The sequence below is a fragment of the Phaethon aethereus genome, assembly GCF_964289735.1.
Source record: "Phaethon aethereus genome assembly, chromosome: 8".
In the NCBI taxonomy this organism is placed as follows: domain Eukaryota; kingdom Metazoa; phylum Chordata; class Aves; order Phaethontiformes; family Phaethontidae; genus Phaethon; species Phaethon aethereus.
The window spans coordinates 20,595,144-20,615,874 of record NC_138584.1 but is presented as its reverse complement, the minus strand read 5'-3'; the positions used below and the strand labels follow the sequence as shown (position 1 = coordinate 20,615,874).

The following is a 20,731-nucleotide window of genomic DNA, read 5'->3' as shown; positions in this document are numbered from 1 at the left end:
ATCATTGAGAGCCAAAGGAACTTAATATTTTCTGTTAATTCCTATCTTTCTCCCCTTGGGGGGAAAAAGTGTCAAGTCTTGTTGCTATCTGTGTGCTCAGGGAACAAACTTATCATTGATTAATATTAACATTGACTAATATAAAAGGAGTTACACTTTCTACTTCTGAAAATGATCTGCAGTTCATAGAATTTCTTTGTCTGGCATTGTGTGCTCTTCATCCTTTTCAGTTCTCCCTGCCAAAAGGGTAAATGTATTTTTAAAGCCCTCAACGTGCTCCAGTACTCATAAGACTCATAAGTGGCCCTTGGATCCTGCCATGTACATTTTTACATAGTTATTGTTACATGTTTTTAAAGTAATGTTAATTTCAAATATCCCAGGAATACATCCATGCAGTCCTGTCCATTGGTCTTGGAGAGATCAAGCCAATGTGGCACTGGACTCAGCTCTTTGGATCTATAATTGTTGCAGTGTTCATTCTTCCAGGGTTGCTTCACAGATCTGTAATATAGAGCCAGCTTTGTAGTTAAAAATAATTTGTTTTTATATGGATGTTCATTTCTCTCTAGCTTCCCAAACTCTCATAGTCAGGGCTGAAGCATGATCTAGCTTCGTACAGTGAGATATGGAAGGGGATGTACGTAGTTACTCAGTTGGCTGGTGAGAGAACGAAGTCATTAGCGAAAGGGAGCACTCTGCTGTCAGATCTTCTATCATGGCAACTGCACTCACTCTATCAACATAATTATATTCTTCAAATGCAAAAGATAGTTTTAAGAATTCTTCCTTTTCTGCATTGTTTACAGAAGCACTTTGGTTCATATTTCTTAGAGGCAAATCTCGTCAGAGGCCGAGGACAGGAGAGTCTCAGCCATTATGCTTATTCCCTTTTCTCTGAAGGTGTTTATTGGGTAGAAATATGGTAACCTGTAGAGTCATACGAAGGGGCTTTCTCATCAAACAAGTATTTCCTTGGCAAAGTTGCTGTCAGGGCTTCTCATGCAAGGAGAGCAACCTATGTGTAGCACGAAGGGAATGCCAGAGCCATGACAGGGAGGAGACCTGCAAAGCCTTACTGTTGAGCGGAGTTGCTCCGTTGTTCTCAGGAACTCTGTTTCGAACCACTAAGAAATGTGGCAGTGCCCTAGATTTAATTTTATTGTTGTTCTTTGAGGTAGAGAAATGCAGGTTGTGTCTGGTTTGGGGAGTGGGAAAAGCTTTGCCTGGTTGTCTGCAAACCCAATTTCATATATTCAGAGAAAACATTTTTTTAATCTGTCTTAGTGCAAGTATATCAATAACATTTGTACTTTCAACTTTAACATGTATCATTATTTGGCATTCTGTTTAATGATCACTGACCTTGAGAGGTTACATCCCACAAACCTGCCAAATTCCCAGCTATACTACAGGTGTACTGTCAGTTGTTATTAAAAATTTCTGTCTTCCTGTGAAATAAAATTTGGTATTCCAAATTATTGGTGTTCAGCTATTGATGGTGGTTTTTTTTCTCCTTTTCTTCCAAATCCTCTGCTTCTCCAGGTATGAAGATGAATAATGCAGACCACTGGTGTCGATGATGCTGGGCTTTTATAAACAGATTCATTAAGGAATACAAAGAAAATTCTTACAGGGATCAATAATGGTGTCTTCTGGCTGCAGAATGCAAAGTTTTTGGTTTCTGCTCATTATCAGCTTCCTGCAGTGTACTGAAGGTAAGCTTTAGTTTATTTTTCACTTGAGTTTCCAGATGAGATGAATGGTCTGTACAATTAATTTCTGTTACATGACTTTAAGTTTTAGGATGTCAAACTAGAATTATCTGTAGCATATTCTGGGTTTAATTTATAAAAGAAAATAATCCTCTTTTTAATGAAAAGAAAATATATTTTTTTGGTTTTGATACAGTGTAGTATGTTGAAACTGAAATGCAGTGTTCAAGCAACTGAAGTGACAGTATAAATATCCTTGATTGGTAGGTGCCTTGTTTTTGGACTTTTCCCGTTTATTCTTTTTTCTGTTCTCATTGCACAACCATTTAGAAGCAATGTATACATTATGTTAAATGTGATATAAAATAACTAAACAGTGCAAATTAATACCTGTTTTACTTTTCTAATTTGGCTGCCTGAAAATAAAATGGCAAATACTTCATTAAGATTAGAACTATGCAATTTAAATTTCAGGAAACAAAACTCAAAGTGTACACAGGAATAGCATCTACTTAAAAGTATTTTTGTTTTTTTTAAAAAGGGAAAATACTTCACTGCTATCAAATGTGGTGGTTAAAATAGCTCTTAAATTAAAGATGAGGAAGGAACAAACTTTTTAAAAAAAGTTGTATCATCTATTCTTTATCTGTTTTTCTTCATAAACTATTTTATCCAGTTAGTCTGTCTCCCCAGCTGTTCTTGCAACCCTTATAATTAGTAATAGAGAAACACAAATGAATGATCAGGAAAACGTGGTTTATGAATTTGTAATTATAAATATTTGTATAGAACTTGAGGCTATTTCTGGGTGTAATCATTTTGATTGACTAGATTGCAGGTGAAAAGACTCATCTAGTAATAAAGTAGCACCTCCATGCCTTCTTACATTATTCAGTAATGGGTATATAATATATAGGCTTCTTCAGTGCATCTGTGGTGTGATCTCACCATCTTTTAAAGCAGATCCATACCTTACCCTGTCAAATTTTTTTTTAATTTTAAGAATAGATTTTCAGAGCTACTTCAGGAAAGCCGTTTTGCCACCTCCTCTCTTCTTCCCCAAATCTATACAAACAAAAAGCATCTAGTCCTCAAAAATGGCAAAACGCAAGATTAAAAATTGAAATATTGTATGCAGTCTTCCATGTTCACTGCGTGATTTCCTAAACACTTATTCTAGACTAAGACTCGCATCTTGTGTTGTACTGACAGACAAGCTTTGCTAAAATAGGTTGTTCCTATGTATGTGTGAATGTACACATATATATGGGAGTAGGTACTAGGAGTCTTCATGAAGATTTCTGAACATGGGGAAGTCTCACTTCACTTAAATAGCTTTCACAGTCAGTTTCCTCTCCCTCCCCTCTTTCTTCTCAAATATCACCAGGATATATTAGATAACTGGCATTTCCCACGGCACACTTCAGATCTTGGATGGTTTCATCATTGATGGGGTTTCTGGTTTGGTAGCTGCTGTACTGACTGCTCTCTTGGTGTCTGTTGAGTCTGTGGACTTGGGTAGAATCTCACTTTTATAGGAAAGTAAGTGCCAACAGCTGGAAGGTAAAATGCTTTTCAGCCTCCTTCACAGGTGAGGAAGATAAATGCGTATTAGGAGAATGGAATTATAAATCTTACAACTGGCTGGTTAGGTAATAACTTGTGTTAATTATAAATGCACTTACATTGCAAAAGTGGTTGCAGTAGTTGCAACCAAAGGTGTAGGAAGTAGAGGCATATATATGTTTTTTTCAGAAGTTGTAAAATAGTATGGATTTTAGTTGTTGTTGTAATTGTTTGAAATCCATATATCTACTCCTTTTTACAAAGATTCACCAGACTACTTGCAATTTAATATTGTGGTAGTTGAAAACATCTGAAAACAGAAAGGAAAAGGAGACAAACAACTTAGTTTCTCTGGTTTGGTTACAGTAGCAAACAGCATGCTACAAAAGTGTTTTATCTGCCGCGTTTGGAAAGGAAGAAGTCAACTGCAAACTTCTGCAGATGGAATTTTTTTCCATTTGCAGAAAGCTAATTTTCATTGTCATATGTAATATTTCAAGTTCATTTTGTTCTGTCCCTGTTTTTCTTGCTTTTAGTAGCCAGTAGCAATCTTTTGATGCTTCAGTTGTGAATTTACTTTTTTAAAGTCTATACAAGAGCTGCTTTTTCAGCTAAAAGAAACAGGGAAGGAAATTGGGAGCAGATAACAGAATCATACCAAATTAATTGTAAATTCTTAAAATAAATGAAATATTGTGGCTCTGTATACTGGAAATGAATATTAATATAGAGTTGGCTTCCAGCCACAGAAGGAAAATGAATACCGCATTATTACACTTTCTCACAAGATTACATTGCCTTCTGCTTCAGTAATAAGAGATGCCAAGTGTAACGTGCTTTAGTAGCACTTCATGCCTGGAAGTACGAACATGAACAAAGGTTAAAATAAGAGCATCTAACTTTTGCTAGAAATAAGAAAATCTTTAATTCTCTTGCTTGGAATGTAGGGTTTTTTATAGAAATCTTATGTGTATAGGCAGGTGGTTGCAGTTGGTGGGGGAGATGAAACTTGGCTGAATTCCCTGCTGTTACATTTTAATGTTTCTGTACAGTTAGAGAGAGAGAGAGATGGGGAAAAAAAAGATCCTGGGTGTGGACAACTGATTCATTTGTTCATATAATGAAACATTTTCCAATCAAGATAAAGACTTCATTACTCTCACAGTGCCTTAAGTTTAACTCACCAGGGAATTAACAAGCAGGCACAGTTATGTGAAGGCTGCAATTTTATTTTAGTGTTGCCTATCCAAATAGGAATCATATCTTCAGTTAAGAAGGCCTTGTTTCTGCTTTGTTTTTCCTGGCTGGTGCAGCTTGCTTTTGAAGCAGTCCGTTCCTTCAGGTAAAATGAACCTGGAACGGACGAATGCTGGCGGCTGAAGGGAAAACTGCACTGAGTTATTATATACTGCTGGTACATTGATCAACAACAGGTCAATATTGTTGTGTAGAGGCTTGAAAAACATTGTTATTACCACCAACAGCAAGCATTGCGGCCCTACATAAGGAAAAGATGAGGGGCAGGAAAAAGGAATGAAAAGCTGAAGTCATGAGCTTGAATATTGATGTCATTTCAGAAGGTATTTTTCTGTCCCTTTTTCTAGAATATTCTGCTATAGGTTTGACTGTAAAATTACAATTTTATTACAAAAGACAGACTGAAAGAACTACCTTGGAAAGTAGTTTGAATTGGAGTTACGTGGGTAGCTGTGTGAAGCCTGGCGTCGTGCCGTGGCTGATTGCCTAGGGGAGATGGGAGCTCCCACTGCGGCCATGCCCGAGTCCGTCCCCATCCCACGCCGTCCTGGACCTCTGGTCTCACTGAAGGAGGGGGTTCGTGCTCCTGGTGGTCCCAAGCAGTTGGATCCCTCTTCTTTACTAATGTGTTTCCTACAAACTGTAGGAAAGGAGTTACTTTTGATACCACCTCTCTATTTTTCCTTTTTTCTCCCCTTCCTAATTAGGTGAAATCATCCCACGAGTTAAAAATTATCTGAGAAAATACAGAAAGTCAGAGTGTGAGATCACACATGCCTTGTTTCCATAGCAAAGCAGAGTAAAAAGCTTATTATACATACTATTGGTTTCTCTTGAAGCAAGTTAAGGCAGAAACACTAATATGCATATGAAAAAAAGATGTCAGAGCTAAACATTCCAATTAAGATTGGTTTTTTGGACTGTACAAGTTTTGATATTTTAAGGTTTATCTTGCTTATGAAGTCTGCTTTTTCGACTAGCTTTGGATGTTTTTATTCTTTTCTGCTGCCTGAGAAGCAAAAGTGCTTGGGAAGCACCGAAATGATTTTTTTTTTTGCTTATATTTTATTTTAATCAAGGTTTAATATAAGTTTAATTCATTTTAATATGAATTATTATCTATGCTTTGTGCAAAGGAAGAGGCATCGTGCTTTGATTATCTATTTAATTCTGTTTTCCTAAACGTCGTTAATGTTGGTAAAAAAAAAAAATACAGCATGTCTTTGCCTCTGAATGTACATTTTAATTAACATTATGCTGAGAAATATTAACTCCTGTAAATTCCACTTACGGCAGCCAAGGAGCTGAGTGTTAAATTGGAAGCAGTTTTAAGTGTATATCCAACGTTAATGCATTTACTAAGGAAAAGACATACTAAATACAGATAACGTATATTGTGCCACTACAAAGGTATTTGCTGTTTTAAGGTATTGCTTCAGATCTTCAGCCTCCTGTCGAGCCACTTAAAGTGTCTAAGGCATATGGCACAGGTACTCAACAAACTGTCGAAGCACATTGGTTTTCCTACACATTTACTAGGATGTATTAGTAGGATTTTGCCCAGGATAAAAATTTAAAAAATCTTGTATCCAGGACTTGAGAAGAAATCAGCTTCTCTTAATTAGTGGATTTAAGTTCTACAAGGGGTGAAACCCATTACGGAGTCACGCAAGAGCAAATAGGAGCACTAATTCAATTTCTAGCTGGGGAATTTATCAGAGTGCTGTGAAGCACACGGTTAGTAGGCAACTACGCAGTTTACAGAGGTTGCAAAGCATTCCTAAGCACACCCAATGTTCTAAGGCCAGCCAGTTACTGCCTGCCCTTTGGAGGTCTCTCTAGTAAGCCTTCCAATACTGTCTTCATTTTCATCATGTATACGTAATACGTTTTATGATTCTTTAGCAAACATTTTTTCTTAATTGGTTAATGCAGATTATGCAGAAAAAAAATACCTGCGTGAAGGGAGCAGTTGGGTTTCTGCAGAAAGCAACTGCTGCACTGAGTCCTGTTTTCTTTCCTGGAAGAGCATGCCGTCTTTCATTGGGATATTCTGGTGTATACTTATCTGGGACATCTCTTTTTCCCTTTTCTGAGGGACTTGTAAGCCTAACTATCTTCTAAAAAGGAAACTGATCTAAACAGTGTGACCAAACTTCTTAAAGAAGAATGTCTGTTAAACTTTTCAAGTGCATTTCCAGATAATAGAGACTGACAGACTGCCTGGAAAAGCCAGCGATTCTTTAACATGCTGGCAGCGAATATCCTTTCATATATTCCCTGAGCAGTGAGGTCTGCAAGATCCTGTGCTGCAACATCACATTTTTGAAACCAAAGCCAAACCACCACTATTTTAAAATGTAGAAGAATGCATGAAGGACCATTTTAAATACTGTACTACCATTTGTATGAGAATTTGCTAGGAAATGTTAATGTAAAGGTCTTGTAATTTAAGCAAAGAAAAAAATATAAATGCATAACTGCTGTAAGATGAGTATTAGTATTTTGATATGCTGTCGTCTTCATCAGTTACTTAAAAACATTCTCCTTTATGAAGGGGAGATTTTGCATTCCTGGAGCTCTGTCATTCAGAAGAAGAAAAGAACCCTGTAACGTGTAAAACTATAGAAACAGTGTGTTGTGCTAAGGGCAGATGTTACATTTTCAGAGCCCTCTAAGCTATTACTTTTGATTTACCATCTTTCTTTGCCATAACCTCTGTGGGTCTTGGTGGGTGAGGTGAGCCGTGCAGCTGACCACTGCAATGAGGGTGGATTGACTTAACATTCAGCTAACCTGGACTGACACCATTGCCTAAGGACCTTTTATTAAATATAAATCTGGGTATATTTTGGATGAGTTTATTACAGTAGTGTACCTTTCCAAGAACACAATAGCTGAATTTGGACGTATAGGTCTTTTAAAAAACGAATAGTCTTCATTAGTGCTCTGTTAGTAAATATGGAAATATATTTATTTTTATTAACGGTTGTATTTTTAAAAATATTTAATTATTTTCATTTCTGTTTCATGTCAAATGGAAGAATACTGTTTGTCTTAGGAGGTTTTTATATAGTTTTAACAACATTGTCTTTCTTTATACCGTACTTTTAGGTCATAATGTAAAATGTAAGTATAAGTGCGTGAAGTATCTGGTATTAGTGAATGCCTCAGCACTGGCTTTCTTATTACATTTAGTGCCCTTACGATCAGATTGTAAAAATTATCATAAAGTATAATGATTTTAGGTTTAATATCCTTTGCCAAGTTCTACAAGCACATAACGGGTTTTATACTTGCAAGCAGATCCATTGATGTTCATGGTCTACCTCTGCGAATAAACTGTACAGAAAAGTAACACATTTTATTCTAATTGTGTGTTGTATGGATGCCTTAATAGCAGCAAGTGTATGTAGGATGAAAGCATTACAGAAGAAGGACTTATGCAAACGGCTCTAATATATCTTTTGTGTATGTTCCTGCTTCTGTGCTTGTGATCATGTTCCAGGTTGTATTAGGTGAGGAAGGGGAGAGAAAACTACTCACAGGGAGAAGTTCTTGGCTTGTTGTCCATCCATATTGTCATCATAAATGCACTTAATAGTATAGGAGCTCCCAGCACGTTGTTATCCAGTTGTATGTATTTATACAGTAACCTTCATGGAAGAGACACTTAAAAGTTGCCTGTCCTTTTACAGTGGTTAATTAGTATTGTATTTACTCACCAACATTGCTTGGTTAGAAGACTATCTATAGCTGTTCCCTCTAATTTTTTTTCTTGTTTATTATATGACTTTGTGCTTTGATAATAAGTGCTGCTTTAAGCACTTCATTGTATTAGACTCTGTCCAAGTATAAAACTAGAAGAAGGGAAGATAAGGGAAATAAAACATACACATATATAACAAAGGTTTGTGAACAATTTTGTTGTACTTTCAGTTTTACATGGTACTTACGTGCCTATGTTGGTAGAATCACACTGCAGATTTTTTATTTCTAATTGCTCCACATTTGATACAATTTCATTCTGTCAAAGCTGGATCAGCTCCAGTTTTACTCATTTCTATAGATAGTACTAGTTTATCCATTGATGGTTTGTTTGGATTGACATTTCACATGAGACGCATGAATGCTGGATATTTTGCCAATCATCGTTCACTTTTTTCAGGAATACTAAGTATTTTACATTTTTAACACGGGATAAATTTTGTATCAGTGATTCTATAAATGAGCCATACCTCAAATCCAGAGATATCATATGATAAATTGAATATGAAGTTCTTTCTGATAGTTAGGAGCTGAAAAAAATCCTTATGCTTGAAGGTGTCCCAAATTCCTGCTCTTCCAGAAAGAGTCTTGAACTACTCCACTGGCTTTCAAAACCCAATTATGCTAAAGCTCTTTGTGTTTCTGTAATCTCTATCTCCTGGCTTTCGTTTGAAGTGTAAAGAAATAGAGTTGTATGAATGTTAGCTCGGTTCATGGGTCCTTCTTTCAATCAGGGAGACGATTCATCCATGTCCCAGTGACATTAAGGCAACAATGCAAGTGTGTTGGCGGTGGTAGGGGAGATTCCCTGGTTGTTCCTTCTGAGCTTGGACCAGTCCAGGTGGTTGGGAATATTCCATTCTTTTCGTTTTCTCAATTTATACTAGTATAATAATCACTGATGTTTTCTCAGTGTATAAAATGTGTGTGTGGGAGACTAGTTGGGAAGCAAAATGAATTTTTTTCATCCGTCGCCCGAGCAACACATACATGTGAGAAACCCAAGGGGACTACTTAACTTTCAGTTGTTGGATACAGCACTTGGCAAGTTTTACGGTGGATCTTGAGAATGGAAGGAGAGCTGGCTTTTGGGTTACCCCTTGTTGGGGATTTTGAGGTCTGTCTCGCGAGTTAGGTAGTTTTGTTCTGCTCCAGTAGAAGTACAATTAATGCAAGGTGCTGTTTGATCAATTTTCCTGTTAAATCGGAGTTCAGTAATTCATTTAGGAAACCTGAGAGGAAGTTGATGCTGAAACCAGATTCTCCTATCATCTGCTGCATTTTTAGTTGGAAAAGCAATGAGAAATGTTTGCTTTTTAAAAGCTTCAGCACTGTTTCGTATCACTTTTGTTTTAACCATCTTCCTAGTGAGCTTCAGTCAGATTTGCCTGTTCACCACTAATCCTGTTTGGCTATGCATGTGACTTGATCTGCCTTCCACAGTGTTTCACATTTAACTTCTCCTATTTCTCCCCATTGAGCTGCCCCAGTTCTTTTCTCTAACTTAGGCTTGTGGATTGCCTTTAATATTTTGTCATAATTTTTTTTTTAATTATAAAATGTTACATTTTTAATTATAAAATGTTAACGTTGGGATCTATTCTGTGCCATTGTTAACATTTACCATTGCAAGTCTATCAGAAAAATGTGGGTTTGTGGCTTAGAACTGATCATGCTTTTTAGTGGCTTAAGATAAATATGCTTTTAGTAAACAAAACTGAACAGTTTGCTGCTTATGCTTTTGCATCATTTAATTTGCAACAGATGAAGCTGGCATGCGTGAAGAGTGAAGCATGGAAAGTACTAGAGGGCAAACGGGTGGTTTGTGATGTGGATTATTACCCGTAAAGATGGATAGAGTCCACAAAACATCACTTCATGTATTAATGTACCAGCTGGAAAAAAAATTAAATATACCAGCATAGCATATCATGCATAAACTGTTTGGTTTAGGCCTTCAATTCAAATCGTGCTCAGCAATAAAAAACTTCAAAACTTCTGTATTTTTATACTAGTATAGATAGATATCTATCTCTTCATATATACATACATACATATATATATAAAAAGTATGCTATGCAAATACATTTTTAAAAATTCAGGATACAAAAGTCTGGAAGTCATCCATATGTAAACTGTCTTGAAGGATATATAATATACACTGTTTTGTTCTGCAGTGTAAACTAAGTGCTAACAGAAAAAGGGTTGAGAAATGCATATAACCACCAGTGTTTTTCTTTACCAGTTAGACTGTAATCTAGCAATATAACAATTATTTTGTTATATGTATTATATATATCAGTGTAACAATTAATTTGCTGTATAAATAATTTTGAATTTCACTCTGTTAAATCAGCAGAGTCCTAACTCAGTCCTGGCAACAACTCCAGTTATTATATATAACTTTCCCTCTTTAATGCATATTTTCTAGCTCTTGGATTTGTTACGGATCCATTTTAACAGCATTTCTATGTTGCCGCCTTTTTGCAAAAGGCTTTTTGAAGCCTGAATAGAGGCGTTCTGATAATTTGCTATTAAAAGTTTGTTGTTGTGGTAATGCCATTTGTAACAGACTCAATGATTCTAACTTTATTTACCTCAAAGCCTCATCCGTTTCCATTCTTTTTAATTCCTTTTTTTATTTGTCTGATTTAAAAAATGATAAATTAAAAATCTAGTGACAATAATGGGGACAAACTTTACTGAAGAAAATCTTTGGTCAGGGTGTGAATGATTGTGACCTGACCAAAATTTATTCTCCTGATCCTATTTCCTTTTGGAGTAAGGGATCAGATCATAACGGGGGTAGGGAGAAAAAAGGTGCGTTTAAAAGCACTCGAAGATGTTAAGCAACAATAAAGCTCTGTAACCATTTAAATGACAGCAGCTGACTATTTGAATTAACTTTGTGTTTGGCTTAATTTGGGGTCCTAATTATTCCTAACTTATGTGAGTAGATTTCAATTATACAATACTGCAGGGATTTGTAGCTAAGGCAACTAAAGGAATCATTTTCCATAAAGTACTTTTGTTCCACTGATTAGGCAGGTTAAAATGGAATGACAGAAAATGGGAACTCTTGTCTGATAAGGCCCAATGAATTGTTTCCAGTGACACTATGAAGAAGTAACACGAGGAAAGCTCATTATTGAAGAATACTGAAAATTTTTATGCAACATGTTTATATCTTGATGATGTGGTGTTAGTTAACTGCTCACAAACAAGTGATTCTCATGAGTATTAACAATAGATCTATCGATACAAAGGAAATTCACATTTTTATGGTACCTTAGTTTGGTCTTCATGAGGTGACTTTTCCTATAAGCTTGTTACCTAAAAATTTAGTTCTTAAAGATTTTCTCATACGTTTATTTACTAATGCCAGTTAACCATTTAAATAGTCAAAACACATCATGTTTACTGCATGATGTTTCATATTTATACATGAAAACATTTTTAGACACACAACTCTCATCTCCAATATCCCATTTATGTAAAACTACTGTTCCATGAAAATAGTTCTGAGTTATGCTACATCCTTAGATAACCTGGGGGAATTGGAGGTGAAGGAGGTATTGGAATAAAAGACCCTGGAATCAATTTCCGTTTGTATTGCCCACAAAAAAGTATACGCTTCATTGGGAATTAATTTTTGAACAAATTACCTGCATAGTTTGAGTTTAAAAATCAGGTATTTAAAAATATATACATACATTTGTTTAACATTGTGTATATGTATGCTCAGCCAAAATGTCCTTTTTATTCTTTGAGCATTTATAAAGTCATGCTTCCTAAATTACATCTGCAGCATAGGTTGGTGTCTCCTTTTCATGACAGCAGTCTAACATCCCTGGACTTAGAATGCTTATTTTTGTTTTTCTCTGTGTTTTTCACACTTGTCTTTTTTTGGGTTTCCTCAGTCAGAGCATTGAAGGTTACAAGAATGCTTTTTCTGCTGACTCAGAACAGACAACACAATAGCATGCCTGCAGCTGAAACTGATGTCTGTCTGTAGAGCTGTCAGGTTTGCCCATGTCATTTGAATATACACCTAGACCTTAGAGAATTTAAGAGAAGCACTTCAGTTGTTTTCTGTGTATGCTGTGTTTAGGAGATCAGAACTTGAAGTAGCTCTAATGAGGTCAATGTAAGGCTTTGCTCTTTAAGGGGTGGTGGGGGGGAGGGAACCACCTACAAAGCATATGGTTAGGTTATGTAACAGTAATTTTGAAATTGGATCCCAAATAAATACTTAAAAAAAAATTACACGATAATAGATCCACATGCATCTCTTCCCTCCCCCTGGCAAATTCTAGTTTTCTGTGGAAAATACATATTTTTGATTATATGTCTCCTGTTAACATATTAACACTACACCCTTTCAATTAGTACTGCTGACAAGTTATTTAGGAAAGTCTCTGGAGCATGTGGAGATGTGCACAAGCTTCCCAGTGTCAGGTGTTTGCTTTCCAAAGTGGAAGTATTAAGATTTAATTATCAGAAGATGTTTGCAGTAAGCAGTGTGCCTTTGGAAGACTGTCAAGGGCAAGGCTTGTGGGTGTCCTCCATGCACCTGGGCGGGAGGACATCTGCGCCTGCACTGGGAGCTGACATCACGGAGGCTGGTCATGGCTACACTTCTGGATGCGGGCACACTAGTGGGGTAAGCCAGATGACATTGAGCTACACTGTTTTCATCTGATGGTCGTGGGGAGTGTTGAGTCCTGCTATCTCACCCCATCAGCGCTCTTGTGCTGGCTCTGGCACCCGTGTGGTGGCCCTGTGGTGGGAGCAGGACTAGCAGGACACAGTTGGTCTTTCTTTTAGAAAGATCTTTCCCCCAGTCACCTCCCTGAACCTGGGCATTGGACAAGTGGGGGAGGTGTAGGTCATGGTGGAGCTGTCAGAGTGCTCCACCCTTAGGTAGATGAAAAAAATAGTGACATCTGTGTGTCCACTGGCAGCTTGGGAAACCACTGTGCCAGATGAATCGCCTTTTTTTATTTTCCAGGAGGGAAAACAGGTATAAAATGTGTCATTTGTTGTTACAATCTAGTACCAGTTTGACTCTTAACACAATCAATGCTCCTCTGTGGGACTCTGTCATCTAAAGTCAGAGTATCTAGACCCCTAATTTCCTTGATTAGTTATGAAGATGGTGAAGGGTATCCCAGATCATCTGTAAGTGTTTAAAAGTACAAATATGAAGACTGTCTTTGTGGCTTTATAAGGGTGTGGTTAGGTAGATGTCAGAGTTGCATCTGGTTTTTACCTTGAAAGGAGAAACAAGATTTTTTCCAAAGGACTCATTTCCCAGGTAAGCTAGTCCTTTCAAAGGTACTTTAGGGATTTTAAGATTGTGCACACTTTTACAGGAACTGTAAATTGCCTCACTGTATCTTGGTCCTTCTAGTTGACTTTTTTTTTTCATTGGTAGTCACTGCTTGAAGCTTCAGTGGAAGGTGACAAAATACTATAAATGCACACAGTAGCCTGCTTACAGTGGACAACTCTAAATTATCCATTGTCATTGAGTCCCCGTAGATTTATCCAAACTCATTGCTTAATTAAATAATTTTTTAATATCCCAAGTTACATCTTTAGGTTTTGGAGTGCATGACTGTGGTCACAAATCTCCTTGTCTTCTGTAGACTTTACTTTTTAAAGATGTTATCATGGAACAGACTTCTCCATCTCTCTCTTCTCACGCCATTTCCAGATCATTTAAGGAGTGTACTGAGTAACACAGTTGCCTTGTGAACTTTGTCATCCTGTTTCTCTCCATCATCCTTTTCTGGTGATCTATGCCACCTCGCAAACTTCAGCTGTGCAGAGGAAATCATTCAGCTTATCTGCATTGTCTTCCTCAGCCTTAGTTGGTCACATAATTCAGCAAATTTGTCGCTTCTCACACAAAATTAGGCTTCCTACCTTTGTTGTACTTAAAGAACTTCTGGTTATGAAATCATTGGAAAAACACCTGGGAGTTTAAGATGTGCACAGAACATGGAAAAATATACCACAGAGTCAGGAGACAAAACCAGTCATATTTTGCCTGTTTGGTTCACTGTATGTAGTAATACAAGTCATAGTGCCAGATGCTTTTCTTTAATTTTGCAGCACAGTTATAAATTTTGCTATATCTAATTGCAGCAAGCTTTCCCTGCTCAGCAGATTTTTCTTCTTGCTGAGCAAGTAGTGTCTTTATATGAATGATACTTGGGTATATAAACTTGGTTTATGGCTGTTTAAGGGCTTATAATTTTCTCTTTAAAGTCAAGCTTAATTTTTAATTTTATTTTTTAATGAAAAGATTTTATAGCCCACACATGCCCCATGAGAAAAGGAAGAAGTTACAGATGGTCCAGAGGAGAGGGTCTGCTTCATACATAAAAACTTTATGTCAGCATTTCAACAGAGCATTTTCTTAGGGTATCTCTCTTATCACTGACACTTTCACATTGACAAGCATATGGGATGTAATGCTGAATGTGTAAATCGAAATGATCACATCTAGCATTTCCCTCTACCAGGTGCCAGCTTGCTGCAGCAGCTCTGCACTTAGTGTTGAAGGAGGAGCGCTAGGAATAGTTTAATTTGCTAATTACCTTTTATCACCAGTACGTAGTACTTGGGCGAACAGCTTACCCAGGTGTTTTTGAGAACACCTATCTGGGCAGTGCAGGATTGCAGGTGGTCCCGTAGTGACAGAACAGTGTGCAGAACATGTAAGAAATCTCCATGCATCTGTGGATGGTTTGGCTTTGGGTTTTTTTAAGTCTTCAGTGAAGAACAGAAGACAAATTTGAGAAATTTTTTCTGTCTTCATAAAATTTGTCGGTGTGAAAAGCAGAAGACTGCTGTTCCTCAGCCCAAGAAAAACATGTGCATTTGTTTGTGATGTTGGAGGTTTTTTTGATAACAAACCTGATTGTCCTGTCTTGTGATTTCAGCAGAAAAGAAAGCACGTACATGCCAGTAAGAGTTTTGCAAGGACCTGCAAGTTAAAATAAATAGAATGTGGTGGTTTAAGGAAGTGGTAGAGTCTAAATTGCTTTTGAGTACTTCTTTTCCAGGATCCAGTTTAACAGGATTATCTAATTTTACTAATACCACTTTGATCTGTCCTTTGTACAAAAAGGCAGGCTTTCCGAAGCATTTGCCTTGCATGTTCTTTTTGGGCTAGACTTAATCACTTGCAGAACTGATAATATTTTCCCATTCTTTAAGAATTCATATTACAGTCTTATGCTTAATACGACTGTGGTTTGAGTACAGAATGGTAAAAGGAGCCTTTTAATTCATAATCCAGTAATTCAGACAGCTAAATTATGCCGCCATTTACCTGATAATTATTAAAATGAATCCAAAGAAGCTTTAGAAGTGTTGATGTCATCCAGTTGCCCTTTTAGGTTTCTTTAATGCTGTTTCTAGAATAGATACATTCCTTACTGTAAGTAACTGCAACATCTGTTTCTTTATGATTTGTCCTTGCATTTTTCCACACTTCTCATAACTTAGTTTTCATTCTCAGGAATACTATACAGTCCAAAAATTCATGATGGTCATGTGAGCATCTCAATTCCATTATATATGCCCAAGAACATTTTATTAATAGTTGCACCTTCACGCTTGTTTTATTTCTTGCCTCTAGTTTGCAAGTGAATTTTTACTAGCACTCAGGGATTGTTATATAGAAACTTGTTAATTAAAAACAAACAAACAAATGCAAGGGGAATAAAAAACCTCACTAAAAAAAGGGGAAAAAAGCCTGATGACTGGTAATACCTTTCATATGAATTGAAAAAGTCAGACCAGATTTTGGAATCCTGATGAAAAGTTAGTTACTAATGATGCACTCTTTAAAACCAGTCATGAAGAGTCAATAAATATTTTAATACATAGTTAATAGATAATGAGAGAATCTATCAAATCAACAGGATTTTTTTTTAACTAGCTTGAACATCTCTTGGGGTACTCATATTGAGTTCATGCTGTTATATGATAATTTGTGTTTAAAAATGGTAGTCTTAAGTGTGTTCAAAAAACGTCACTATCAATCCCAAAACTTATGTTAAAGGATCTAGTTGCTTCCAAGTTTAATTCTTACATAGTTCTGTAAAGACAAATCCATGCATATCTCTTGTCTTCCTCTCTCATTTCTTCTGTAACCTGTTTGGTTTGCAGTGTTACTGCAAGAAAACAGGGAGGCTGTGTTTCAACAGCTAGAAAATACTGCCATTTCATTATCACTTTGAGTAGGAGTAAAACTGACCAAGGTAATAACTCCAGTTAATACATGAAGCAAGGCTGACAATTCTGGCTGTATTTCTGAATGTGTTAGGTGCCTAACTTCTGTTTCAATTGGGGAGAATTAGGTGCTCTAAAAACCTAAAACAATAGAGCACTTGATAAAGATTCTCACTTAAGTGAGAAATGCCTCCTTATAAATGGATGAGTTTCTGTCTGCCTTTGTTTAGATTAGGAAAACTAATCAAACTTAGGTCACATTGATGTCATGCACAGATTACACTGAATTAATCATCGTTTCCTTTCACTCTTGCCTGGGCTGTGTTCAACCCCTGCTAGACTTGTGCTGGTCCCAGTGCTAACCTTGGAGGGGTGTTGGGGGTCTCAGCAGAGGCAGCTTGTGGCAGGATCTGGTTAGCTGGGCTGGGGACCTGACCCTGCAAAGGGAACTGAGCAGGTTAGCTGAGCGGTGCGGAAACTTGGAGCTCAGAAACCTTCCTGTGCATTCCCACCTTGAACCACTTCCATCCACCACTTCCTTGCCCCTCCATCTTCTGTATAAGTCTTGGAGAAGAAAATGCAATTTTGATAGTAGAAGAGAACAGCTACGTGCATCCATTGAGTTTTATCTCCTCCCTGCTAAACCCTGGTCTTGTGTTAGCAAACTGGTTCTAAGTAAATTTCCTAATTAGAAAAAAAAAAATTGAGTGATGGAAAATTAAAAAAAAAAAAGTTTGAAACCTTGCGAAGTTGTGCAGTAGAGTGTAACACAGCTCTCCACTACATGGTGTCCTCAGAACGCTTTATGAACAGTTAACTCCTAGTGCTGTTGTGTTAACATTTCTTCATTTTATAAATGAATAAATCATGGAATGAAAGGTCAAGTTACTTGCCCTAAAATACATAGGGAGTAAACGCTAGAACCCTGATGAGCATTCAGGGGTCCTTTCCTCTCAAACTAAGGATGCTAAAGGAAACATTATTTTAAAAAGAAATTAATTCTCTTACAGTCAAGTCATTTCCTCTAGCATCTGTCACATAAAATATACATTCACAGATGAACAGTTCTGACTAAAAACTCAGCAGGTACTAAAAGGATAGTTATAAATATATCTCTCTCTTTTTGCATCTTACAGGTGGGAAACTATCCTGAATCTGTAGTCCTAAAAAGAATGAGTCTGGGATAATACTCTGTGTAAATCAGACTGACTTAAAAATCAGCATGTGGGTTTTGATGTAATGGATTAGATCTTTCTCTTCTCTTTGCATATCTAAATTATTGGCAATGCATGTTTCTGTTAGTGCCAATCTAAAGTAATATAAATATTCATGATAATTGGATCCAGCTCCCTAAAACTAATTTAAACTTTCTCCATGTGCTTAGTCTGTATTGTTTTCTGTCACTGAGTTTGTAGGCAGCGATTCAGCAAGCTCAGAGAACAATTAACTTCTCAAAGAATTTTTTCAGTCAATTAACTCTAAATCTTAATCTGATTCTGGAGGTAGAATCGTCTGGCTAATTCATGACGCTTACTTGAAATGAAGAGCAGCACTGGTCACTTTGCTTCACTGGCTTTGGGGACACAAAATGGGTACCCCGGTTCCTCGAAGAAGTCGGTCCCAGCAGCGGTCTGCCCTGCCTTCAGTGGGGGGTGCTCCTCCTCCGCCCCAGCCCCGATTGCTGGTTTCCCCCTCTCCCGGCGGGCATGGCCACCCCGCGGCCCCGAGCCGACAGGAGCCATGGCTTGGCCCCCATCGCGGTGCTGGCCCGGATCGTTTCCCAGCCCTGCGGGTGGCATGAGGTGCTGGGCATTGATGGGGACGTGGAGAACGCAGGGCTACCCCTTTCTATGGCAGTGTAGTTTTACAATGGATCAAATTAACTTTGAAACCATTTCCTCAATCTCCTGTCGATGTCCTCTAATTTCCATGAAACTTCGGTTTTCTGTCCCAAGAGCCAAGTATTTTTAAAAGTGTTGATGTGCTTAGAGATGGAGGCAACTGCTTTGTTGTAGGTGCATGCTGTAGGTTCTTAGGTGTTACAAAAAGTATGTTTATGGATGCCATTAGGAATTGGATCCACATTTTAGGTGCCTAAAATCTAGTCACGGGAGACATGACAGTGGTGTTTTCCAGCTCTTGTTTCTGCTGAAGTGCATTAACCCGAGGGAAGTGGGTAAATAGCAAAGACCAAATAGCATCTCACACTCAGGAATTTATTTCAGGCCTCTGAGTAACTCACCTTGTTCAAGGGGTCACTCCTTTAGACAACTCCTAGACCAGGAAAAACAGGATTTTTCAGAGAATACCTCCAGGCCAGGTAAGGCCCCAGACCTTTTAACTCTGATTTTCATTATAATGGCTTCCCCAGCCCAGGCATGAATAGACATCTGGGAAACTGATAAATTCTTCCTGCAATAGCCTGAGCAGAAAGTCCAATCAGCCATTTCTTGTCTTTCTGATACTTGTTGTAGCTGTTTCGTAAGTTTTACTGTGAGATTTATGAGCTCCACTGGAATTGATCATGTAGAAACAAACTGGGTTCAGAGAAAACTGGATGCTGTCACAAAAACATGATTTTTTTTTTTCTCCTTTCCAAAGCTTGTAATAGAATAATGTGCTGCTAAATGAAACAAATAGGAAATATTAATAGTGAAATATTTTCTCTTGTGAAAAAAATGAGTTATTTTAAGAGTAGTGTTTATGACATCATATGTTAAACACTAATTCTTAAAAAGATTAAAAAGTTGTTCAAATAAAATTTCAATGTATAAGGTTAAGCAAATTCAATTTCTATATCCTGTAATTCAGATTTATAATCTTTAGTACTGTACTGTTATGTTGTATAACTGCAATATGATGATTATTTGAAGGATAATTTTGATTATTTACCAGCTTTTGCTAGAATGCCTGTTTCTTTTGGATCAGCTTTAGAACATAAAGATTACATTCACACACTATTTCTGTAGAAAATACACACATATATATATATATGGAACTATATATTTCCATATATAATAGGTTGAGCTATAGAAACAAACTCTTCCATTGTTTTCATCATACCCATATTTCCTACGGTCAACATATAATCCTTTGCTATGACAATAACCAAAAAGTATTTAAACATATTATTTGAGCAGTTAAAGTCTATTTCTAATTCTAAGTATAGTTGTCACTATTCTCAAGTATCTTCTCATGATTTGTTTATTCATACGGCAAACTTCTGGTGCGAAGGCATGGCATTCTTTATGTACAGCTTGCCCTGTACCATGCAGAAGAGGCTAGATTCACGCAGAAGGCAACAGATTCCTTTGGGACATGAAGGAAATATTTAACACAATTCAAAAAGAAAATCTTGCTGTTATTTTAAGAAACATGAACTGTATTCTTTTGCCTTTTAACACAGCATATTTTCTCTTATTGGAGCTTAATGGATATGAATCTGAACAAAGAAATTGGATGTTACAACAGTACTAAAAATACAGATTTGTTATGTTGCTATTTTTGCTTAAGATTCAGCTGGAGGGAACTGCATTTTGTAGTGATGAGACTCCCAAACTGATACACAAAACAGGAAGGGACAGTAATCTGAAAAAGGCATTCTGCATACTAGCCGTATTATTCATATGTTGCAGGTGACCTCCATAAAACACTAAAAAGAGGCATTAGGTAATAAGTAAGCTGTGTACATGCTGAATCCGTCCAAATATGTAAGATTTATAATCTGGAGTTATACATTATAGTAAATGTTGAATCTAATTTGAATGAAACCTGATTCCCTAGTGCGAGGAGCGTTGTGTACTACTTAATTGCATTTTTTTAAAAATAAATTTTTACTTCAGAAAGTAGGAGGGAAAGATACAAATTTCCATAGCCATATTTGATATGACTAGTGCTGGAAATTGTGGAAGGCAGAGATGCCTGATAGATACTCTATATGCCTAAAATATTCCACTTTGATGGAAGGGAGAGGAAGGTAGCCCTGAGCAAGTGCTGTGAGCAGCCCGGGGGGGACACGACTCCATCTTTAACAAAGGCACAGAGGAAATGTAGCTGCAAGTAACTCTCTGAAGCAAGTTAGCTGTGGGTAGAGGCGGAGCTCAAAAACCTGCCAAGTGAACCAAGACAGCGCGAGAACTAGGAAGGGTTCCTCGGGAAGAAAGCTAAAGGATTTT

At 37.1% G+C, this 20,731-nt stretch overlaps 1 protein-coding gene across 9 annotated transcripts in view; it reads left to right on the top strand.

Moving 5' to 3' along the window:
* Positions 1-1,645: 1,645 nt before the first annotated feature.
* ADGRL2 (adhesion G protein-coupled receptor L2) overlaps positions 1,646-20,731 on the top strand; it is a gene marked incomplete at both ends in the record, with an annotated part of 125,513 nt that continues 106,427 nt past the window's right edge. For all 9 annotated transcript variants that reach the window (XM_082003165.1, XM_082003164.1, XM_082003163.1 and 6 more), the window contains one exon: positions 1,646-1,718. In XM_082003165.1, coding sequence (XP_081859291.1) covers positions 1,646-1,718 — 73 coding nt within the window. The remainder of the gene's footprint in view (positions 1,719-20,731) is intronic.